Below are 25,803 nucleotides of genomic sequence, written 5' to 3'. Positions count from 1 at the left end.
GGAGAGAGAGGGAGAGAGAGGGCATGTGTGTATGTGAGAGAGGGAGGGAGGGAGGGAGGGAGGGAGAGGAAGAGGGAAAGAGGGAGGGAGAGTGGGAGACAGGGAGAAAGGGAGAGAGAGGAAGAGAGGGGGAGGAAAAAGGAGAGAGAGGGAGGGAAGGAGGGAGGGAGAGAGGGGGGAGAGAAAGGGTGGGAGTGTGTGTGTGTGTGTGAGAGAGAGGGAGAGACAGAGAGGGAGGGAGAGAGGGAGAGAGAGATAGAAGGAGGGAGGGAGAGAGGGAGAGAGGGAGGGAGAGAGAGGGAGAAGAGAGGGAGGGAGAGAGGGAGAGAGAGAGATAGAAGGAGGGAGGGAGAGAGGGAGAGAGGGAGGGAGAGAGAGGGAGAAGAGAGGGGGGAGAGAGGGCATGTGTGTACGTCAGAGAGGCAGGGAGGGAGGGAAAGGGAGAGAGAGGGAAAGAGGGAGGGAGAGTGGGAGAGAGGGAGAGAGAGGGAGGGAAGGAGGGAGGGAGAGAGGGGAAGAGAAAGGGAGTGTGTGTGTGAGAGAGAGAGGGAGAGACAGAGGGAGGGAGAGAGGGAGGGAGAGATAGAAGGAGGGAGGGAGAGAGGGAGAGAGAGAGGGAGAGAGAGGGAGGAAAGAGGGGGAGAGAGGGTGTGTGTGTACATGAGAGAGGCAGGGAGGGAGGGACAGGGAGGGAGGGAGAGGGAGAGAGAGGGAAAGAGGGAGGGAGAGTGGGAGAGAGGGAGAGAGGGGGAGGAAGAGGGAGAGCGAGAGAGGGAAGGAGGGAGAGAGGAGGGAGGGAGGGAGAGAGAGAAAGAAAGAGCTGGAGAGAGAGATGGAGAGAGAGAATGTGTTGGTTTGGGATTAATTCTACTGAGGATTTTAAGGAACAGTAAGGTTAGAGAGAATATTTAATTTCCAGAATCAGGCTCTGAAGTGAATAATATTGAAGGCGATGACAGCAAACCCCCCTCCCTCCACTCACCCACCCAAAAAGGAAAATAAAAATAAAAAAGGAGGGACAATTGCCCCATCGTTCTCTTTGACTAATTTTGTTTCTCAGATACCAGGTCCCGTACAGGATGCTCTTCCAAAATGCGTGTTAGATGACATAAAAACTCACAACAACACTTTGCAATAACAATTAGAGGGCCCAGCTTTCTTTATTTGCTTGCTGGAAACTTACACCGTGAGCCATAACCATAAATTCTCTTCTACCATTGAATGCATGACATTTTCTATTAAAAAAAAAAAAAAAAACAACACAACAACAAACAGCCCCTTCAATGTAGCGTAGATCCTTCAGTTCGCTTTTAGCCTATTTTGCAGAAGGAAACCTATGCTGAACTTTACATCCTTTTTTAAAAAGTAATGCTGGGCTTTTAATAAACAGTTCAGATGCTCCAACTTTGTAAGAGTCATTTGTTTCCCTTGGTATGGAAAGTATGTATGGTTGATTTATTCTATGGCGATCAAAAGCTCTCAATTCTTCAAATAGTTGAGAATGCCCACAAGAGAGACTGAAATTACTCCCCCCTCTCTCTCACCCTCTTTCCTCTCTCTCCTCCCTCTCTCTCTTTTCTCCCCTCCCTCCCTTTTTCCTCTCTCCCTCCTCCTCTCCCTCCCTCTTTCCTCTCCCTCCTCTCTTCTCTCTCTCTCCCTCCCTCTTTTCTGTCCCCCCTTTCCTCTTTCCCTCCCTCCCTCCCTCTTACCTCTCTCTCCTCTCTCTCTTTCTCCCCCTCCCTCTCTTTTTCCTCTCTCCCTCCTCCTCTCCCTCCCTCCCTCATTCCTCTCCCTCCTCTCTCTTCTCTCTCTCCCTCCCTCTTTTCTCTGTCCCCCTCTTTCCTCTCCCTCCCTCCCTCCCTTCCTTTTTCCTCTCTCTCCTTTCTCTCTCTCTTTTCCCCCTCCCTCCCTTTTTCCTCTCCCTCCTCTTTCTTCTCTCTCCCTCCATAACTCTTTTCTCTGTCCCCCGCTCTCTTCTCTCTCTCCTGTCCCCCCCCTCTCTTGGAAACAGTCATCCTGATGGGAATATCTATTCGGTTAGATATCCATACTTGCCATCTGCAATACATCACGGTCCATTTTCCAATTTCTCTTCCCATCCATTTCTTTCCAGTTGTCATGAACAAATTGGCTGCACAAACAGGACCATTGGCAATTACGCCCAAAGCATTCCAAGTCCTAAACATCAAATGATTGACAGATTTGACCTTCCCTCGGGTTTAGCCACATTCAGAGAAGGTCACTTTGTGGTTCCATCTCTGGGTATGGCCAACAGCAAGACCTTTGGGTCAGTGATGATGTTGACTTCTTGAATAGGGGAAAGTTTAGTTCAACTTTTGATAACCACCAAGTTATTAAAAGTTTCATGACAATTCCCAGCCATTTGTGTGCTAATATTGTGTTAGAAGCCAAATGTTTCTTAAATCGATTCCCATTATCAACGAATGTAATTTTTTTTCTTTCAGATTTTATTAGGCATTTATTAGAGTTAACTTTTATTGCTTCGTACAGCATCTTTGAAGAGAAAATTGGTATAAAATATTGCAATGTCTTATTTTGCACTTTTAGTCATGACCTATGTAATTATTCTTAAGATATCAGTGAAGTAACTACTGTATCTAGCACTTGGGAATAAAAGTTTAGTGGTGCCAGAATTCGCAAGTCAGCAGTAACAGGAAAAGAATGTTGCAAGTTAAGACACTTATTTTTTTAAATGTAAAACTTTAACTGAAACCACAGATGTTTCTAACCATGCATATCCTAATTCAAGAAAAGACAAATGAGAACTATCACAATTTACTAAGATGCATGTTGACCTCAGCAAGAATCAACCTAACACAATATTGGAAAACAGATATCTTGCCTATCCTTATCCGAGTGGAAAATTAACATTGGAGAATAAAATTGACAAAATTGACAGTGTAAATTCTTAATGGAAGTTGAGCTAAGCTCAAAACAAAATGGCTCCCTTATACACAATATATCACAGAGCAAGAGAGGTGTAAATAACTAGCCTCTTTCCTTTCCATTTTTTTTCAGGTTCAGAAATGACGCCTAACAAAAATAAACTAAATAAATTAGGCAAGGATTAAAAAAACAGTCAACTGAAAAGTTCTAGATCACCCTTGCTTCATTTGTTCATTGGTGGCTCCTCTGGATATCCAGATGTTGAGGCCCATCTGATTCAACCTCTTTGATCTGTTGCGCAATCAACTTCATCTTTCCATCCAAGCGTAGATGTCAGTCTCTCTTATCTATACACAAATCAAGGAGTTCAGGAGGAGGAGGAGGAGGAGGAGGAGGAGGAGGAGGAGGAGGAGGAGGAGGAGGAGGAGGAGGAAGAGGAGGAGAAGAAGAGCCTCTTTGGAGAGACCATTCAAAGGCTGTGCAACAAATAGGAGAAAAGCAGATGGAAAGAGAGACATTAAAAAAGATACAATCAAAAGGATGCTGAAAATTGAAAGATTTGAGTCACAATTACCTAACCATCCAAGACAACACCCCCTCCTATTCTCTAATTTTGTTCTGTTACACCACACAATTTCCAGGTGGAAAGAGTATTTATTGCAGAAGTGTGAAAAACGTATTTTTGATTATATATAGTACCACATGACATCTGTATTGACATTTTGGAGTGGTTATTCATCAAAGGTGAAGCCTGGATAGGAGCCTGGATAGCTCTGCAGACTAAACACTGTAATTTAACACCAGCTGTCTGCAATTAAAGTAAGTTCGAATCTCGCCAGGCTCAAGGTTGACTCAGCCTTCCATCCTTTCTAAGGTAGGTAAATTGCGGACCCAGTTTGTGGGGGCAATAAGCTGACTTTGTATAAATATACAAAAGTATGAAGGCTATTGCTTAACGCACTGTAAGCCGCCCTGAGTCTCCGGAGAAGGGCAGCATATAAATCAAATAAAAAAAAAAAAGTTACGTATTTGCCACGTATGCCCCACGATTTACAATTCCAAAATGTCTAACATCAAAGAAGGTTGCCAGTGCCATGATCTTTCTTATTTATTTATTTATTTATTTATTTATTTATTTATTTATTTATTTAATTAATTAATTAATTTATATACCGCCGTTCTCCCAGAAGGACTCAGGGCGGTGTACAGCCAGAATAAAACACACAGATATAAAATTTAAAGAATAATTTAAGAAATATTAAATAATCTGGCCCATATCTAATTAAAATAAAACTACCTGTTTTGGACATTTAAAAATTAAGAGTTAACAATTAAAATATTTAAAAATTAGGCCAGCCCAGCTTGTTGGAATAAAAATGTCTTGAGGGCCCGGCAGAAGGTGTGTAAGTCTTAAGTAATCTTAAATTACTGAACACATCAATACATCAATGTAACTAATAGTGCCCTATATAATGCTCCAGCCATCTTAGCACAATTCTTTGGAAATTAATTCATCAGGTCTAATATAATGCAAGTTGGCCTACCCACGATTTCTTCTACTTACTCCAAACTCTCACAATAAGGTTGCCATGATATAAAAAAATATGTTGAGACTCTAGAAATAGTCCAGAGAGGAACAACAAAGATGATTCAGGGACTGGAAGCTAAAACATATGGAGAATAGTTGCAGGAATTGGGTATGTCTAGTTTAATGAAAAGAAGGACGAGGGGAGACGTGATAGCAGTCTTCCAATATCTCAGGGGCTGCCCCCAAAGAAGAGGGAGTCAAGCTATTCTCCAAAGCACCGGAGGGCAGGACAAGAAGCAATGGGTGGGAACTAATCAAGGAGAGAAGCAACTTAGAACTAAGGAGAAATTACCTGACAGTGAGAACAATGAATCAGTGGAACAACTTGCCTGCAGAAGTTGTGAGTGCTCCAACACTGGAAGTTTTTAAAGAAGATGTTGGATAACCATTTGTCTGAGGTGGTGTAGGGTTTCCTGCCTGAGCAGGGGGTTGGACTAGAAGACCTCCAAGGTCCCTTCCAACTCTGTTATTATGTTATTCCTTCAAAAAAGCATGAAGAGGTTACTCATGACCCTTTCTGTATATTGCAGTTTTATTTGAAAGGATATAAGAGCTGTGGTGGCACAGTGGTTAGAATGCAGTACTGCAGGCTACTCCTGCTGACTGCCGGCTGCCTGCAATTTGGCAGTTCGAATCTCACCAGGCTCAAAGTTGTCTGAGCCTTCCATCCTTCTGAGGTCGGTAAAATGAGGACCCAGATTGTTTTTTTTTGGGGGGGGAGGGCAATATGCTGACTCTGTAAACCTCTTAGAGTGAGCTGTAAAGCACTGTGAAGTGGTATATAAGTCTAAGTGCTATTGCTAAGTGCTATAAATAAAGAGGGGCTTGCTCCTTGCAATCCAAATATTCAGCCAGATATAAATATAGAGGCTAACAGATTAACAGAGTTGGAAGGGATCTTATAGGTCATCTAGTACAACCTTCCTCTCAAGCAGTAGACCCTACACCATTTCTGACAAATAGCAGTCCAGTGATGAAGCTCCCACCACTTCCGAAGGCAAATTCTGTTCCATGGGTTGATTTCTCTCACTGTCAGGAAATTCCTCCTTATTTCTAGGTTGAATCTCTCCTTGATCAGTTTCCATCCATGATTCCTTGTCTGGCCTTCAGGTGCTTTGGAGAATAGCTTGACTCCTTCCTCCCCATGACATGGAGCCTCGGTGGTGCAGCGGACTAAGTGCTGTTCAGTGCTAGCACTTAGCTGCCAGCTGCCTGCAATTAGTGCGAGTTCAAATCTCAACCAGGCGCAAGGTTGACTCAGCCTTCCATCCTTTCGAGGTAGGTAAATTGAGGACCCGGATTGTGGGGGCAATAAGCCAACTTTGTATAGAACAACACCGCTTGGGGGGGGGGGCGAAAGCCCTAATAAGCAGGTATATACATAAAGGTATGCAGGCTACTGCTATAATGCATTGTAAGCCGCCCTGAGTCTACGGAGAAGGGCGGCATATAAATTGGACTAATAAATAAAATAAAATAAAATAAATAAATGACAGCCCCTCAAATATTGGAAGCCTGCTGTCATATCTCCCCTGGTCCTTCTCTTCACTAGACTAGCCATGCCCAGTTCCTGCAACTGTTCTTCATATCACTGAGCTTGCCAATGCGCTGGCTTTAAATCCGAGTCAGACAGCTTGGATCTCACTGTTTTTGGACTTGATCAAAGGCTCAAATAAGGAGGTGTGTTTAACATCCATCACTGCTTAAGCAGTAGCTTCCAAGGGCAACCTTGGCAGCTGCATTCAGCTTCTATCCTCCACGGTCCTTTTTTGGACCGAGATCAAAGTCTCTGGCGCTCCCTGCTGGTTTTAGCAGATGCCTCTTTTTGTTTTGATCTCCGACTCCAAGAGTCTGTAATGATAAATGGGGTACCGATTACAAAAACGGGACAGTCTTCGGTTGGGTAATTATTTCCGTGATGCAACGAAAAAAAAACAAAACAAAAAAACAAATGTGTTCTGTTTGGATTGCAAGCATGCCCTGAATCGCACACATCAATTTCCCCGGGATGAAAATTGTTAATCAGGGTTGGGTTATTTATCCAAGCGCAGAAGGAAGAAGAGAAATGGGAGAGCTTAGGCATGATGGATTTGTCACAGGGCTGAGCTCCTAATAATCCAATCAAAACAGTTTTTGATGAGTACCTTTCTTCTGGATCTCTCTCCAGGAAGTCAAGCCTGGATGACTTTTGAATAGTCAACAATTCTTCAAAACTCAACCGAGCGGATACACAAAGCGGTGAGTGATTCTGCAATGATTTCTAAAAGAGAGAGCGAGAGAGCAAGGAATGCACAAGTCCTCAAAAATGACAAGATTTTTCCCAGAAATAGCAGCAAAATCTTTTCGCCCTCGAGGGTGAAAATTGAGCGCCTAAAGATTTTGCTGTTATTTCTGGGAAATCTCACCATTCAGATGCTTTTGAAACCGTACATGTTTATTCATAGCGGAAGTTTGAAAAATACAGCCATGTAAGCACACTTTTGAGACACTAGCTGGAATCTTGCGCAATCAACAGAGCTTCTCCTTTTTTTCTGGAGTTTCCTGTAATTCGGTGTGGCAGGTTGATTTCACACGGGATTCAGAAGCAATTTCGTGTCAGAATCAGTAAACAGATGTGGTTCCTCTCACTTCTTCTTTTTTTTTTTTTTGAAATGAGTCTGATTCACAATTAGGATTGCCAAAGGGGCAGATGGCTCATCACTCTACAAGGATCTATATTTTGGCTTTCCAAGTTGAACAGGCCAAGACTCTTGGCCGATGCTTATAGCAATTGAAGGTCCCACCTATGCCTGGCATTAAACAGGTAAAAATCTCTCTTGAGTTGACCTAAGGTCCTGGTGACTTCATGGATTGGACCAGAGGTAGTATTTATTTATTTATTTATTTATTTATTTATTTATTTATTTATTTATTTATTTATTTATTTATTTATTTATTATTTATTTATTTATTTATTTATTTATTTATTTATTTATTTGTCAACAAGTACAAGGAAACAAGTAACAGTATAGACATAGACATGGACACATGAATTTTTTTTTGGCACAAATAAAAGGATATAAATAGGCAAAACATAGCCATAAACACATAGAATGAGTACATATAAATGGGGACAGTAGGACAGGTATGGTAGGCACGCTGGTGTGCTTATGCACGCTCCCTTAGGGACCTCTTAAGAAACGTGAAAGATAAATGGTAAAAGGTATGGGGATTAGCGAGACTAACAACAGGATCAGGTAGAGTGTTCCAGACATTTATTTATTTATTTATTTTATCAGACTTATATGCCGCCCTTTCTCCACAAGGACTCAACAATAAGCAGCAACAAGTCCAGATTAAAATTCAAACAATAAAAACTAAAACTCCCATTAAAAACCCATTCAGTCCAGGCCAGCCTGGCAAAACAACCATGTTTTAAGGTCACGGCGGAAAGAGCGAAGGTCAGGGGCCACCTGGAGCTCCAAGGGGAGCTGATTCCAGAGGGTAGGTGCGCCTACAGAGAAGGCTCACTCTCTAGGGGCCGTCAGACAGCATTGTTTGGCCGACGGGACCCCAAGTAGGCCCTCTCTGTGTGAGCGCACTGGGCGATGGGGAGATGGCTGCAGATGATCTGCCAAATACCCCAGGCCTAAGCCATGTAGGGCTTTATAGGTGATCACCAACACCTTGAACCTCACCTGGAGGACAACCAGTAGCCAATGCAGGTCCCGCAGGAGGGGTGTGACATGGGAACATCGGGACACTCCCATCCGCGGCCTCATTCTGCACCATCTGTGCATATGCAGAAGGCTTTGTGGATGTGCAGATGCACAGCATGGTGTGTGCACATCAGCAAACCGATAGGAAAGGTAAGTACATTTCACTCCTGACACACACACACACACATACATCCATGTGCAATCCCTGAACCTACCTTCCCAACTTCTCTGCAATGACTAAAAAGAAGGGAATCAAATACAACCCATTGCTAGGTAAGTCCATGAGTTTTACAGTTTTCCTTATTTATTGCATTTAGATACTTCCTTTGCTCTGAGAGCTCAAGGCATATGCTCCCTAATTTATCCCCACAAAAATCCCTGTGAAATAGGCTGAGGAGAGACGCTCTACGTCAAAGTTATCCATTGAGTACCCTTGATTTGGGATGAACTTCAATCTGGATCTCCCTATCCCTAACCCAACATCTTGATCATTAAAAATCACTGCAGCTTGGACATCCAATTAGGACAGCTGTAGGTTTATATTCAGCTTGTAAGTTTATATTGCTGTAGGCTTATATCGGCTGTGAAAGTTGGACCATAAGGAAGGCTGAGCGCCAAAGAATGGAGGTCTTTGAACTCTGGTGCTGGAGAAGATTCCTGCGAGTCCCTTGGATTGCAAGGAGATCCAACCAGTCAGTCCTAGAGGAGATCAACCCTGACTGCTGTTTAGAAGGCCAGATCCTGAAGATGAAACTCAAATACTTTGGCCACCTAATGAGAAGGAAGGACTCCCTGGAGAAGAGCCAAATGCTGGGAACAATTGAGGGCAAGAGAAGAATGGGACAACAGAGAAGGAGGTAGCTGGATGGAGTCACCGAAGCAGTCGGCGTGAGGTTAAATGGTCTCTGGGGGATGGTAGAGGACAGGAAGGCCTGGAGGAACGTTGTCCATGGGGTCACGATGGGTCGGACACGACTTCACAACTAACAACAATAGGGTTTATATTTACCTTCTCTGTTATCTCCACTCCGTCCCAGGAACAGTGGAAAAAAGCATCTGCCAGAGTTGTGATGCCTTTATTGAGCTCTTTCCCAAATCCAGGAGTAATGAGGTTGACTTCCATGGGGCCTGGCAGAAAAATAAAATTAAAAAGGGGTTGATGCCAATGGAATTCTCTTCATCCTCTAAGATTAACTTCTTATTCCTCTAAGAGTCAGTTGGCAAGGCCACTTTTCAAAATAGGATGGCCCTGAAATGTCTAAGTTTTATTCTAGTCTCTGCTTGGTCCTTTCCCGCAGCTTCCATTCTTGCAACCACCCTGATCAAATAGGAAACCAACTTTCTAGGAAAAACTCCAGATATAAAGGAGAGCAAACGACAACGTCTGAGTGTATAATCCCAATGTATTAAAAAAAAAAAAAATGGAGACACACTAGTCACCATAAGGTCCATTGGATAGATAACCTTAAATTTCTCATTCAAAAGTAATGGAACCTACAGCCACAATCTGGGATCTCCAATACGGTACCAAAAATAACACTTGTGGAATTCCATGTAGAAACCTCCTCTAGTATCTACCGTAAGGCAAAGGTAAAGGTTCCCCTTGCACATATGTGCTAGTCATTCCCGACTCTAGGGGGCGATGGTCATCTCCGTTTCAAAGCCGAAGAGCCAGCGCTGTCCAAAGACATCTCCATGGTCATGTGGCCGGCATGACTCAACGCCAAAGGTGCACAGAACGCTGTTACCTTCCCACCAAAGGTGATCGCTCTTTTTCTACTTGCCTTTTTTACATGCTTTCGAACTGCTAGGTTGGCAGAAGCTGGGACAAGTAACGGGAACTCACTCCGTTATGCGGCACTAGGGATTCGAACAGCAGAACTGCCAATCTTTCGATTGACAAGCTCAGCGTCTTAGCCACTGAGCCACTGTGTCTCAGTTTCAAATTCGAAAGTAATGGAACCTACAGCCAGAATCTGGGATCTCCAATACGGGTACCAAAAATAACACTTGTGGAACTCCACGTAGATACCTTCTCTAGTGTCTACCATACTCTTTATTTAATTGACTTACTAAATGTAAAGCGAACAGACTGCCAAACATTAGCTCCTATTCCTCTCTTAATTTATTTCCAAGGGTCTACATCATTTTGAAAGGTATGGCGCAGTCTCTGCTTGGAAGCATGTCCTGTACCCTACAAATACATGAATAAAAAGTGGTCGGGAATAGAAAGCAATCTCCAAACCATCTGAAGGAAAAGCCAAGAACAAGCTTTCCTCTTTTTCTAAGGATTGAGCATTTTGTGAATGACCGTAGACCTCCCATGGAACTATTTGGCAAGATTGTCCATGAGTCAACATTTCAAATATGTCCCCAAAGCTAAACCCTACACTAATGTCAGAATGAATTCATTAAACTCAATGGGTACTACTTCTGAGTAAACGTGCGCACAATGACAGTTTCTCTGGGTTGGGCAGTGCCATTTCTTCTCCTCGAAACTCCACCGTTCCTCTTGACTTTCCCCAATGTTACTCTTGAGATCAAGCATTCCTAGGGACGCTAAGACCTTCATTAATCAAAGTTGGGCAACAGCGAGAAGAGCATTCCAGAAGAGCTTGTGAAAAGACAAAGAAAAGTGTTCAAAGGGAGTGACCTGCCTTTTGTTTCCAATGTTACCTAAGATGCAAAGCAGATAAAAGAGGACAAGCAAGTTATAGAAACTCCGGGAATGAAGGACAGTTTTCTAAATAGAATCCAGAAGTAATCCCTGCATCTAATTACCCATAGAGAACATCAGTCAATCAATCACAAGGTGGAATGGCCTGGGATGAAGCTTGGTGTGGCAATAGTTTGTCATCCTTGTATTTGATAGTCTTTGGTAGGAATTTCCTATCAAAGGATTTCATGCTACAAAATAAAATATGCATTGTAGTACGAATGTGATGGTTACCAGAAATGAAATCCTCGGGTTGAACTCCATGGTGGCTGCAATTAAAGGACCTCAAAGCAGAACTCCGTATTATAAAGAAATAATCTATCGCCTAAAACTGACAGGACTGGTTGTGTTTTAGGATAACTATAATTAAGGGATTTCAGGATGGAATGACACATAAAGCGAAGGACACTCCTTCTCAACGTGATAGCTCAGTATTCATTTCTCTCTAGACGGTATTAACATATGCACCTTTTTATGGCATTCAGATATGATAAAAGCCATTTTTCCACCTCTACTGTGAATCAGGGGTGAAATCCAGCAGGTTCTGGAGAACCGGTAGTGGACATTTTGAGTAGTTCGGAGAACCGGCAAATACCACCTCTGGCTGGCCCCAGAGTGGGATGGGAATGGAGATTTTGCAATATCCTTCCCCCAGGAGTGGGGAGGAAATGGGAATTTTGCAGTATCCTTCCCCCAGGAGTGGGGAGGAAATGGGAATTTTGCAATATCCTTCCCCCAGGAGTGGGGAGGAAATGGGAATTTTGCAATATCCTTCCCCCAGGAGTGGGGAGGAAATGGGAATTTTGCAATATCCTTCCCCCAGGAGTGGGGAGGAAATGGGAATTTTGCAGTATCCTTCCCCCAGGAGTGGGGAGGAAATGGGAATTTTGCAATATCCTTCCCCCAGGAGTGGGGAGGAAATGGGAATTTTGCAATATCCTTCCCCCAGGAGTGGAGAGGTAATGGGGATTTTGCAGTATCCTTCCCCTGGAATGGGGTGGGAATGGAGATTTTGCAGTATCCTTCCCCTGCCACGCCCACCAAGCCACACCACGCCCACCAAGCCACACCCACAGAACCGGTAGTAAAAAAAAAATGTATTTCATCACTGCTGTGAATCATTTGTTAGCAAAAACAGGATGGGGACAAATTGAATCAGGCCAACTCTTCCTAATCTAATGTTTTCAAGAAGTGAGGTCAAATGAGCATCTCCAAAGTTGAAATTCCATCACATTTGGCCAGAAGCATGTCGTGGAACTTGAAAATAGATGTTTCAGAGGAGATAGAAAAACTACTGGTAGAAGAGAAGAGATAGCTCAGGATTGAACTGTGAGGTATTTGATACTCTCTGAGCTTGGTTGTTTTCTTGCAAATGTTTCATTACCCACTGCTACCACTGATGATGTTACCTAGTTGGGTAATGTCACGCCCGCAATGAATAACCAAGCTCATAGAAAAATTGGTTCAGTGATCATCTGATTTTCCATCTGATGCTAAGGATGCCCTCTGAAACCTTGGAGGCATCTCCTTGCTAGAGTTAAGAGAATTGAGGGAACCAATCATCTAAGCTCATCAATAAGTAAAGATAAAAATTCCCCTTGCACATATGTGCTAATCGTTCCCAACTCTAGGGGGCGGTGCTCCTCTCTGTTTCAAAGCCGAAGAGCCAGCGCTGTCCGAAGACGTCTCCGTGGTCATGTGGCCGGCATGACTAAATGTCAAAGGTGCACGGAACGCTGTTACCTTCCCACCAAAGGTGGTCCCTATTTTTCTACTTGCATTTTTTTACGTGCTTTCGAACTGCTAGGTTGGCAGAAGCTGGGACGAGTAACGGGAGCTCACCCCATTACATGGCAATAGGGATTCGAACCGCTGAACTGCTGACCTTTCAATCGACAAGCTCAATGTCTTAGCTGTTGAGCCATTGCATCCCTTTTAGCTCATTTTAGCTCATCAATACCACTGCATTATACCTGCTTTGATGTGTGCCATGGCATTCAGCAACACTGCCACAAATACCCCAGCATTCTCCAGGTGGGATGAAAGAATGTAGAGGAAATGGTTGTTAGCGTCGTAGTACCAATCTTTGGTAAGCCAGGTGGCTTTCTGATCTCCTTTGGAATACTGTTGAGGGATTGCTTCAGCCAATAGGAGTACCAATGCTGGCAAGGAGAAGACTCTTCCCATCAGGTGTGCCACTGTGCAGCCAAAACGATAAACCACAAATCGCTGGGGTGATAAACTAGCTATGTTCGTGGTGACCAAGGTATTTTTGCTGGTCCCCAAAGAAAGATGGTTGTCATCTTCTCCATTTGCTCCTGGGATGACAATGACATGGATTGCAATTAATTTAACTCATTTGTTTCTGAAACCCTCAATGTACCAAGACTCCTGGGGTTTGGGACCTCCTAAAATTAATCTTAGATACAGAGATCTATTCTCCCACATTTGTTGCAAAAAAAGACTTGTTGAATGAGAAGCTATTTTCAGAAGTCTGTCAGAATATTCATGATTGGGAAGACATGGTAAGAAGGTCAGCCAATGAATAGGCATAGCAGCTGGGTCAGCCAATGAGGGCTATTTGGAAACTGAAACTGGAAGGAGCTTGGGCGTGGCCCTGTAGCTCGGAAGTCTGTGCAGAAGTTAAACAAGTCTGGACTTGTCTGTCAGCTGAACTGAAACTAAGAACTATTCTCTCCTCTGCCTGTAACTTCTACCACGTTGGAAGAATCAGCTGTTGGTATTGTACATTTATCTTCATGTGTTATATGTATATAAAGAAGTTAATGAATCCAGCTAAATCAGTTATCTGTATGTGCTTTCTGGGTTTGATTATTTCTGCAACAAATTCTGACAAGGTCCTAGTGAAAAACCTGCTTCATCACCTGGAGAAGGAAAAGAGCAAGGGTACCTGTGTGTTGATTTTATATAGGGGATTGGCACTGGAAAGAAGTTGCCCTTAGGACCTCTACTTGAAGTTCATTCACACAAGCCTGATGTCCTTGTGGAATTGTGGGTCTACATTTGTCACACAAACAAGCCATTTGAGTTTTGCTCAAAGGCTTGAAGAGAAAACTGACTACTCCGGTGTTCCATCTGATGGCCATGCAGATGTGGGAGGTGGGAGGTCTACGTCTCCTAAAGCATGCATTTGTCAACAAATATAGAGGTTCTGCTACTTAAAATCTGCTAGCACTGACTGGAAATCAGAGGCACTTTGTTAATATTGGACGGGATTAAACCAGATAAGAATGGAACGGTCTCCATTCACTCCTGGATGGCCTTTTCTTGGTGGCAGATGGAATCTAATGACATCTGGAAGGGAACGGATGCTCCAGGATCAAATGAAAAACCCCTACCTTCATCTTTACATCTATGGGAGGAGGAGGAAGTACGCATTCCACTGTTTTTTAGCAAGAGCTGTTGCAGAAAGTGAGTGTCCTGGAGAGGATAAACAATTTTAAGAAATCACTGTCTCTTAATGGGGAATGAGGGTGGAGGGTCTTACAGGAATGCCTTCATTCATTCATTCATAACTCCCTCACCAAAAGCTGCACAAACCATAAGAAACTTCGTTCATGGCCCGACCTGTCCATACTACAACGTGCCCGCATCCGCGAGCTCAAAAGACACCAAGACCAAGGAGAAACTGACTTGTACATAGACTACCGCGCTGACTGCATCAAACGCAAGACCAGCATCCCGCATCACAACAACTGCCCCAACAACTGCCCCCCAACAACAACAACCAAAATTAGGAATGCATGCCCCCAACTTCCTCCAGGTCCATCCCTACTGACCTCGAATGCAAGCTACTTAATGCAAGAAGCCTCGCAAACAGAATGCCTGAATTCCTCCAGTTACTAAATAAGGCCGTATTCGACCTTATTTTAGTCTCCGAGACATTATTGTTATTGTTAAATAAATAAATAACTTTCTTGTCATTGTACGTGTATACACAGTATATCCATACAACGAAATTCACTTAACACCCAAAGACCAGGTCCAACACACATAATAATCCCCAAACACACTCCCACCCACCACAAATTCCCCACCCCTAAACCACCCAAACATCCACACAACAGACCAAGTAATGCTGTCCAACAGCTCACTGATGGTGGCCCTTTAGTTCATTGTTGAGTGCAATTATAGCTCTGGGATATTGTTATTGTTATGAATGACTCCGTCGTTACATCCTCAAACCCTCAGAGCTTCAACCTTAAACTGTCTACTGTTGACCTCACCCCATTCCTAAGAGGTCCGTAAAGGGGGCGTGCATAAGCGCACCAGCGTGCCTACCATCCCTGTCCTACTGTCCCCATTTATTTGTATTCATTTCCTTCATTCATGTCCATGTTCACATTCATACCTGCTATCTTGTACATGTTTGACAAACTAATAAATAAATAAAATAAATAAATTCTTACCATGCATTGCTTCTCAGCTGCAACCGGTTGACTTTTCTCCAGACTGAGATCCTTACCATCATCATGTTTGTAGACCTTTTCTTGTTTCATGGCTATTTTCTGATACTGGATTTTTTGCAGCAAAATTCCCAGGATTTTCATTAACTCAGTTGCCTCTTGCCACTCGGCACCTAAAACAAAACAAAAAAAAAACAACTCAGCAAATTGACTGGATTGATTTGAATGGAAGCTTCTAAGCACCCACAGAAACTGTATTTTCTCATGTGAACTTTTCCTGGGTGATGAGAATATACTTGGCACGCGACAGTCCTTTCCAAGGATAATAGCTGCATCATAGAGAGGTTTCAACAATGGAAATGGACAATGTCGTTTTTTTTTTAAAAAAAAAATCTGTACCTCCCCCTTCCATCGTATGATAGGCAGATTTTAAATGGGATTAATTGTCTGGACCAGACTGGAAAACATAGAGATCTTTGTAATATTAATTAGCTAAATTTCCCACCTGAGTAGCCCATTGCTTTCAAGACCCCTGATGATTTAGTTAGAGAATTCTCACTCTCTTGGGTCCCCTTATTTGAGATGTCCTCTTCAGAACCCTTCAGCTTGTTCAAATCCACTTCCTGTATCATATCCTAAAATCAGAAAACAATATTTTGCAACTCGGACAAAGAACAATGATAAGATTGTGGCAATTTAGTTTATTGTTAAAGGTCAATAGAAATAACTTGTGTTCTGCTCTGGGAAGTCGGGGAGGGGGAGGGGGGGTTGGGAGGGGGGGTTGTGGGGAAAATGTGTATTGTTTTAAAACTTTTTCAATAAAAAAAAAAGATTGTGCATGTGTATTAGTGTAACGCTACCTTATATTCTGAATGGAGGGGGTATTCAGCCAGTTCGGACCAATTCGGGTGAACCGGTAGCAGAAATCGCGGGTGGGCCTGCCCACTGGCCCCAGCTCTATGTCGTCCTATTTAGGCACATTTTTGAGGCCAGGCGCATGCACGGAAGGCATGTGCGCTAGCAAAGTGCGTGTACAGAAGGCTGGGCACATGTGTGGAAGGCAGGCCTGTGTGTGAACCTGGCGCGCACATGTGGCGAACTGGTAGTAACAAATTGTGAAACCCACCACTGATCCCGAAGCTTCACCAGCTGATTTAGTTCCCTGGTAAAAGTCCCCCTTTTGGTCAAATTTAGGGGTGTGTTATTGCATTTTACTGAAATTACTTGCTTGTCTAGTTGCCAGGTATGGGAAACCAAGAACGACATGAGTAAATGCTCGAAGTAGTTTCTTTATCACTGTTCACCCAATAGACAGAATCTTGCCGGACTAAAGCACACTCTGCATAAGTCTCTGATAAATGCTGTCAAGAATTAGGGCGGATCTCTTTCTGCATCACTTCCTGCCTAGCAACGATTCAAGGCTGATGTGTCGCTACTTCTTCTTCCCGAAACTCAGCCTTGGGTTCCCCCACATCACCTCTCATGAGTATCCACAGGAAAAGGGGGAAGGGAGTAACACCACCAGCATCATAACTTCATTGTGCAAATAATGCAACTTTCATCACCATCCTTGATAATATTCATGTGATGATGTCATGACCCACACGACATCATCGTCGTGGCTTGCGCTGGAGGCTTAGGATAGCCTGCCATTGCAACTTTTCCTAATTTTGACCTTCTCTGGTGTTTTGGGATAGCAGTTCCCAGCATCGTCAGTTCTTCTGGGAAATAGTGTTCTGCTTCAAAATACTGACCCAAAGACTTTGAATTTTCTGACTGATTCCTCGATAAAACACGGAGACTTCAGCCCGGTGTTTCGCAAGCTGGGATGCCAGATGCAAATTCTGATCTTCCAGTTTGTCATACAAGGTGCGAACACTGAAGTCTTCCAGATTTTTCACTGGGAACTGGTTACCGCCTGAAAGAAACACATTTGGTACTGGCCTTCTTAGCACCTACAAGACCAGAACAGGACAGGAAGAAATTTATATATATATAAAAGCGAAAACCACTCACACATTAATCACAAAATCTCCAGAACCATAAAGCTTACAAACTTGAAATTTGCCATGTATGTTCCTCTTGGCTTCTAGGTGCTCACTAAGAAAGGATTTTTCGAAATGACCATCAGAGCATTAGTATTTCCTATATTATTATAACATGCTCTGATGCTAATTAGTTAGACGTTCTACTCCCCCTCCCAACTTGAAAATAACTCTGGAGAGAATGGGATAACATAGGGGAGGCTTCTGTGGGGCAAGCCTCAGGGAGAGAAGGGGCTAGAAAGCCTGAGGGAGAGAAGGGGATAGGACAGAATAGGATAGAAGATATTTCTGTGGGGTAAGGCTGAGGGAGAGAAGGGGAGAGGAGAGGCTTCTGTGGGGCCAGCCTGAGGGAGAGAAGGGGATAGGACAGAATAGGATAGGAGATGTTTCTGTGGGGCAAGGCTGAGGGAGAGAAGGGGAGAGGCTTCTTTGGGACAAGCCTGATGGAGAGAAGGGGCTAGAAACTCTGAGGGAGAGAAGGGGATAGGATAGGAGATGTTTCTGTGGGGCAAAGCTGAGGGAGAGAAGGGGAGAGGAGAGGAGAGGAGAGGAGAGGAGAGGAGAGGAGAGGCTTCTGTGGGGCCAGCCTGAGGGAGATAGATATAGGATAGGAGATGTTTCTGTGGGGCAAGGCTGAGGGATAGAAGGGGAGAGGAGAGGCTTCTTTGGGACAAGCCTCATGGAGAGAAGGTGCTAGAAACTCTGAGGGAGAGAAGGGGATAGGATAGGATATGTTTCTGTGGGGCAAGGTTGAGGGAGAGAAGGGGAGAGGAGAGGAGAGGAGAGGCTTCTGTGGGGCCAGCCTGAGGAGAGAAGGGGCTAGAAAGCCTGAGGGAGAGAAGGGGATAGGATAGGAGATGTTTCTGTGGGGCAAGGTTGAGGGAGAGAAGGGGAGAGGAGAGGAGAGGAGAGGCTTCTGTGGGGCCAGCCTGAGGAGAGAAGGGGCTAGAAAGCCTGAGGGAGAGAAGGGGATAGGATAGGAGATGTTTCTGTGGGGCAAGGTTGAGGGAGAGAAGGGGAGAGGAGAGGAGAGGAGAGGCTTCTGTGGGGCCAGCCTGAGGAGAGAAGGGGCTAGAAAGCCTGAGGGAGAGAAGGGGATAGGATAGGAGATGTTTCTGTGGGGCAAAGCTGAGGGAGAGAAGGGGAGAGAAGAGGCTTCTGTGGGGCCAGCCTGAGGGGAGAAGGGGCTAGAAAGCCTGAGGGAGAGAAGGGGATAGGAGAGGAGACGTTTCTGTGGGGCAAGGCTGAGGGAGAGAAGGGGAGAGGAAAGGGGAGGATTCAAGCTGTAAGTATCACTTTATCAAGCCCGATCACATAGTTTCGTAGCAAAGCACAGGGTGGTTAAATGAAGGAGGCAAGCTTCCAGATCCTCTCACAGATCGTAGATGGTCTCAGGTGGTCCTTCCCCCCTCCCCTGTCCCACATATTGAAGTTGTTGCAGTACAAAACTTGGATATTTATTTATTAAATTCATATGCTGTCCATCTTGCTACTCAAAGCGATATATCTGGGAATCAGATTTTGAAGGTAGAATACCAGGAAGATAGCATGGATCGCTAGGGTCAACTTTTAAATGGACAGTCCACAAAACTTGGATCGAGCACATCAAAATCTGATCTAACTTTGCATTCAGAGTTAGATGCACAACAGAGGTTAAAGACTGGAAATTTTGAATCAACACTGATTATTAGATGTTATGAAATGTTTTCAACGTAGCAAGCTCTTCGGCTTGCAGTAGTAGCCAAAATTGTGGAAACCTTTTGGGAAAAGTTTTAAAACTAGCGAATAACACCACTTTTTTGGGGAGCAGTACCATAAAATTATATATCAATGGAAAGATAATTTAATCAAGAATGTAATGCAATAATTTTTCTGAAGGATTTGCTATTAGAATAGCAATTACGGTATAAAGAAAAAAAGTGAAACACGTAGAAAAAATGAGATATACAAAAATGATCACCACGCCAGTTAATACTTAGTTGGGTAACCTTTAGCATGAATTACAGCCTTACAACGTCTTCCCATGGAGAGAACCAAGTCTTTTAGTTCTGCAGCTGTTATCATGTGAAACCAAGATTGAAGGATTGCTTCTATTAACTGGGTTTTATTGCTGGGTCGCTTCTGACTAATAAGTTTCTTTAGTTGGCTCTATAGATTTTCAACTGGGTTAAGTTAAGGTCTGGGCTATTCCCAGGCCATTCCAGCAGTGGAATAGGATTTATCTTGAAACTCCAAAAAAAAAAAAAAAAAAAAAGTGGTGTTATTAGCCATCAAACCTCAAAAATACACTTTCCCCAAAAGATTTCCACAATTTTGGCACTGCTGTATATACATTTATATGGAGCAGGCTCATAGCAAACATCTGCTTCTTATTGCTGCAATTTATAAGAGCAATCGTAATTTGTGCAAGAATTGACATAATTTGGAAGGACAAAGATTTTCCGTGGCCACACTTGAAAGTAATCTACGATTCCAAAATACTCTTGAAGCACTTGATAGGTGATTTAAAATGTAATGTAGAGATTGCTCCCGAGATTTGAGTGAGAAATAAACAAATAGAATCGACAGGATGGTTAGGAAATGAAAAAAAACTTTCCCTCTTAATGTGATTTCGAGAATATTTTAAGCAAAGGTCTTTTCCTAAGAGTGGAAATGCTACCATCTGCTGGATGAAGCTTTCCTTCGCCATCACCGGAAACACGTTGAAGATCTCACAGAGCTTTTAAAAATAGTCTTCAGCTTATGATCATTCATTTAATCAACATTCAAAGTTACAATGGTGCTAAAAAGATGACTTACGACTGCTCCTCGCTCTTATGACTGTTGCCGCATCCCCACGATCATGTGATCAAAATTCATGCTCTGGGGAACTGGCAAGTAAGTTCTAAGCCCCAGACCTCACTGTAACAGCATTGCCAAAAAGGCATTAAAAGTTGTTAACCTAATTTTGTGAAGCTTCTTCTTCGGTAACATTGTACTACAAACTAGGGCATACAAAACCTTTGCCAGACCAATTCTCGAATACAGCTCGTCTGCCTGGAATCCACACTGTATATCGGACATTAATACAATTGAGCAGGTCCAGAGGTATTTCACGAGAAGAGTATTCTACTCCTCTGCTCACAATAGAATCCCTTATGCCACCAGGCTTCAAATTTTGGGCTTGGACAACCTAGAACTATGCCGCCTACGGTCTGACCTAAGCGTAGTACACAAAATTATCTGCTACAATGTCCTACCTGTCAATAACTACTTCAGCTTCAACCTCAATAATACACAGGCAAACAATAGATACAAAGTCAAGGTAAACTGCTCCAAACTCAATTGCAGAAAACACGACTTCAGCAACAGAGTGGTCAATGCCTGGAATGCTCTACCTGACTCTGTGGTTTCTTCCCCAAATCCCCAAAACTTTAACCTTAGACTGTCTACCGTTGACCTCACCCCATTCCTAAGAGGTCTGTAAGGGGCATGCATAAGCACACCAGCGTGCCTACCGTCCCTGTCCTACTGTCTCCATATATTCATACTCATTTCCAGTGTTCATGTCCATGTTTATACTTATACCTGTTTTCTCGTACATGTTTGATAAACTAACTAACTAAATAAAATAAGTAGTCCCAGATGATTGCAAAACTCAGGTCACATGATCACCACTTACAACTTTGCTAGGGGACTTTTGACAAGGAAGTCAAGGAGAGAAGCTGAATACGCTTAACAGCTGTGGCAAAAATGGTCATAAAAATCATAAATCCATTAGAATGAGTTTCCACCTGGCAGGTATGAACTCCAACAGTATATGGGACATCTGAAAATATTGAAACCTGTCTCAAAGCCATATTAATAATGTGCAAGCTTACTATATGGAAATAAGAGCTGAACAATGGAGATGAATGCTCCACACCCTTCTTATTGCTTAGGGACTAAGCAACATCGGAAAAGTAAATTCCTGGTCCCAGTTATGCAACGGACTGAAGAGCTGATGCGACTTGCAAAGTATGAACAAAGCGCTTCAATTCAAATCACCTGCATAACAATCACAATCAATTGTTGTCATCTTACCAAGATTGGTTTTGGAAATGTTACAAGTAAATAGCAATAACAATAGCGCTTAGACTTATATACTGCTTTTCAGTGCTTTACAGCCCTCTCTCAGTAGTTTTGCAGAGTCAGCCTCTTGCCCCCAACAATCTGAGTCCTCATTTTACCCACCTCAGAAGGATGGAAGGCTGAGTCAAACTTTGAGCCTGGTGAGATTCGAACTGCCAAATTACAGGCAGCTGAGAGTCAGCAGAAGTAACCTGCAGTACTCCACTCTAACCACTGCGCCACCAAGGCTCATATATATACTATATATACTATATAAAGTACCGTATTTTTCGGACTATAAGACGCACCAGTGTATAAGATGCACCAAGATTTTGAAGAGGCAAGCAAGAAAAAAAGGTTTTTTTTGCAAAAACGGGACACGCAGAGGGTTTGGGAGGCCTGCAAAGTGCTCCTGGGAGCTGGGGAGGGCAAAAATGTGATGGGGGGGGTTTGGAGGCCAAAAATGGGCCTGTTTTTCACAAAAATAGACACATTTTTGCCCTCCTCAGCCCACAGGAGCACTCTGCACGCCTCCCAAAGCTTCTGCGTGCCCTGTTTTTGCGAAAAAACAGGACAGTTTTTTGCAAAAACAGGACGTGTGAGGCAGGGCTTCGGGAGGCCAAAATTGGCTGTATTTAGTGTATAAGGCACAGCAATTTTTTCACTGTCTTTTAGGGGGGGAAAGTGCATCTTATACTCTGAAAAGTACGGTATATATAAAAGGATGCATGCACAAGAGGCCCAGGTAAGAGATCCCACTGAAGGTCGTGGAGAATGAGAGGGCTAAGATCCTGTGGGACTCTCAGATCCAGATGGACAGGCAGGTACAAGCCAATCAACCAGACAATGAGATCGTAGGCAAGGACCAGAAGACAGCAGTGGTGATAGAATATAGTGGTACCAGGTGACAGCAACAGCAGGGAGGAAAGAGTATGAGAAGCTGGAGAAGTATCAAGGCCTGAAGGAGGAACTGGAGAGGACGTGGAAAGTCAAGGCCAAAGTAGTTTCAGTGGTGGTAGGAGCACTTGGGGCTATGACTCCTAAACTGGGAGAGGGGCTTCAACAGATCTCAGGAATTACATCAGAGCTCTGTCAGAAGAGCGCAGTGCCAGCAACAGCTAAGGTACTGAACAGAACCTTCAGATGGTAGAGGACCGAAGATTGAAGAAGACTCAATGCCTGCATAAGGGTGAGAAGGGAATTTTTATCTCTCATTCTCTCTGCTCTCTCCCTTCCTCTCTCTCTCTCTCTCCAGTCCACACATAAGGATGAGAAGGAATTAACTTCTCTCTCTCTCTCTCCCTCTCTCTCTCCTCCTCTCCCTCTCTCTCTCTCTCTCTCTCCAGTCCACACATAAGGATGAGAAGGAATTAACTTCTCTCTCTCTCTCTCCCTCTCTCTCTCCTCCTCTCCCTCTCTCTCTCTCTCTCTCTCTCTCTCTCTCTCTCTCTCTCTCTCTCTCACACACACACACACACATCTATCACCATCTATCATGTACATGTTTCATGTTTCATCTATCACCTATCATTATCACCCATCAATCATCAATCAGGTACATGTTTCATGCATCATCTATCAATCATCTATCATGTACATATTTCATGTTTTATCTATCAATCATTAAGTAAATGAATAGAGGAAGAAAGGAAAGGATTTCCAAATGCAGGCAGAGAGTTATCTCTCTCCCATCCCCTCTTTAGAAAGTGAATTGCTGGGTTGCACCTTCTCTGAGCGAAAGGTGATAGACTTTCTTCAGTCATTTTGGAAAACCAAATTTGGAACAGAGCTTTAAAAAAAAAAGATCAGGATCCATTCATTGTTGAAAGCACATTTCAATCAGAAGCATTTGGCTGTTCCCAGAGGATGAGGAAAGAGGTCACTTTCACCACCCATTTGTGAGAATGCCAATCCTCGAGGGAGATGCTTACATAATCCCGGAAAGCTTTCTTCTCTGACATCCAGTTCTTCTCCAAAGTTTTGAGGTCCAAGGGTTGTGCTGAATCGGAGGCTGATTGACAGATGAGAGAGAACGAAGTAGAGATGGAAAAACATACATCTTATCTTAAGAGTGGCACACCTGTATGAGTCACAGTCTAAGAAGCTATCCCCACTGAAAAAAAACATAATATTTGGTAACAGGACCCATACATATGGTGTGAAATCTATGATAGCTCTTTCAGAGATACTAGTAACAAGAGACGATGCAGCCAAGTAGTAAACAGAAGATAAGATTATCAGAAAATGCTTTAGATAAAGTTACCTTAGCCCTGGAGGACACCCAGTGAAAAGCTTTGGCAAATATTATAGATTCCATTTAACTCCTACCGGTAGAAAGACAGATGCTTTCCAGTAATAACAGCAATTTGACAATGCAACCAATTATCCAGAGCGATGGGTGGTCTCCTCTTCACTAGATGAATTCAAGTAGAGATCAGGCAGCCATCTGCTTATGATGCTCAGATTTGATTTCCTCTGCTGAGGAGGTTTCAACTTGGCAGATTAAAAAAATGCTCCTTGCAAACACAGGATTCTATGATTTTGCTTTTTTACTAACTCAGTGTTCCCCTTGGCTCCCCGAGACTTCAAATCGGATCCACAATCTTGTCATGAAGACACAAAGCGGACTTCTTCACTGTTATTTGACTCCTTGCTCTTTAGCAGATGGAGAGATACGAGAGCCAATGTTGCTAACATATTATTGAAATAAAAAGGTAGTTTGTCTAATTGTCAGACCCTCTAAGTAGATTAGACTAGAAGATCCTATCTCCACAGGAAGACCAAAACTACATTTCGTTGAGACTGGCTATAATAACAGAATTTTGCAAGTCTGGTTGTGATCCATCTCCTTCCCCTTCTTATACTCCGGTGAATCAGGGAGATCTTTGCCTGAACTGCTTCTGAATATTATCTTTTCTCCCAGGGCTTAAAGAATGCTTCATCCCAGTATTGAAATCCAAATTTTTTTTACTACCGGTTCTGTGGGCGTGGCTTGGTGGGTGTGGTGTGGCTTGGCAGATGTGGCAGGGGAGGGATACTGCAAAATCCCCACTCCTGGGGGAAGAATATTGCAAAATCTCCATTCCCACCCCACTCTGGGGCCAGCCAGAGGTGGTATTTGCTGGTTCTCTGAACTACTCAAAATTTCTGCTACTGGTTCTCCAGAACCTGTCAGAACCTGCTGGATTTCACCCCTGCTTCATTCCCCCTTTGAGGCAACATTTCTTGAATATTTCTATCATGGTTACTCCTGAACTTTAATTCATCTTATCAACTTTACTCTGGATTGTCAGACTCAAAACTAAGAATAACATATTGTGATTCATCCAAACTGGATTCTTTATTGTTTTCACACTTACAAAATCTTGCTGGACTCTATTATCTGCATCCACAATATACTCTGGGAACTATTAAGGAGGAGCTGTCCTTACTCTCTTTCCCTCACACATGGTATCAGGACTGAGTTGCCTCTTACTCTTCTGAAATGCACACACACACACACACACCAATCTGAGGATTCCATCTCCTCGTTACCTTCCATCACACGAATGGAGAGTAATATCCAAGAGGAAATGACTTACTAGAGGTTGTAGAAGTTAACCCAGAACATATGTATTTGTCTTCTTCTCTGCTGATCTTTAGGGATTATTGAATGGGAAGGAGACTCATCAGATTAAAAGTCTTTTGAAATAAAATATTCTGGCAACTTTGGAGGTGCATCCATGGTTTTAAACCAGCTGACCTTGCTTTCTCCACTCACCTCTCTTTAATAAGCACATACTCTGGCGGGATGTGATACTCTCCTAAACTCCTCCATCGGGGCTTCCACATCTTCATTGGGTTTGGAGGGCAGCTGGAGGGCCTCAGTAGGAAAAAGAGGGCAGTCAACAGCACGGCGACGAAGCCCAAGATGAAAAGGATAACTGAAAGGGCAGAAAAAACATGGACCTGATTGAGGGAAGGAGAGTCACTTGCTCGGAATTTTGCAAGTCTGATTGTGAAGCACCCCTTTCTTATACTCCAGTGAATCATGGAGGTATCTGCCTGAGGTGGGGAATTTAAGAGGCCTTTATATGCCCAACATAATACATTATATATACTATACTATACTATACTATACTATACTATACTATACTATACTATACTATACTATACTATACTATACTAATACAAGGGACACGGTGGCTCAGTGGCTAGGATGCTGAGCGTGTCGATCGAAAGGTCGGCAGTTCAATGGAGAAGATGGACTGACTATATACAAAAAAAGTATCCGAACAAGAAGATTCATATAGCTTATGAATGAAATATTTTTAAGTAGTTCATGTTTATAGTT

At 43.3% G+C, this 25,803-nt stretch overlaps 1 protein-coding gene across 1 annotated transcript in view; it reads right to left on the bottom strand.

Moving 5' to 3' along the window:
• Positions 1–4,375: 4,375 nt before the first annotated feature.
• The window catches only part of LOC117668244 (uncharacterized), a 167,242-nt gene continuing 145,814 nt past the window's right edge, over positions 4,376–25,803 (bottom strand). The window contains exons 72-81 of the mRNA XM_087875571.1: positions 25,231–25,393; positions 23,402–23,481; positions 17,091–17,254; positions 15,842–15,971; positions 15,340–15,509; positions 14,269–14,350; positions 12,883–13,227; positions 9,203–9,321; positions 6,640–6,755; positions 4,376–4,522 (exon numbers count right to left, since the gene is read on the bottom strand). Coding sequence (XP_087731697.1) covers positions 4,468–4,522; positions 6,640–6,755; positions 9,203–9,321; positions 12,883–13,227; positions 14,269–14,350; positions 15,340–15,509; positions 15,842–15,971; positions 17,091–17,254; positions 23,402–23,481; positions 25,231–25,393 — 1,424 coding nt within the window. The 3' untranslated portion in view covers positions 4,376–4,467. The remainder of the gene's footprint in view (positions 4,523–6,639; positions 6,756–9,202; positions 9,322–12,882; positions 13,228–14,268; positions 14,351–15,339; positions 15,510–15,841; positions 15,972–17,090; positions 17,255–23,401; positions 23,482–25,230; positions 25,394–25,803) is intronic.

This window comes from Pantherophis guttatus, chromosome 9 (genome assembly GCF_059756535.1).
Source record: "Pantherophis guttatus breed Tessera chromosome 9, ASM5975653v1, whole genome shotgun sequence".
Classification (NCBI taxonomy): Eukaryota; Metazoa; Chordata; class Lepidosauria; order Squamata; family Colubridae; genus Pantherophis; species Pantherophis guttatus.
This window is presented reverse-complemented; position numbering and strand designations above follow the sequence as displayed.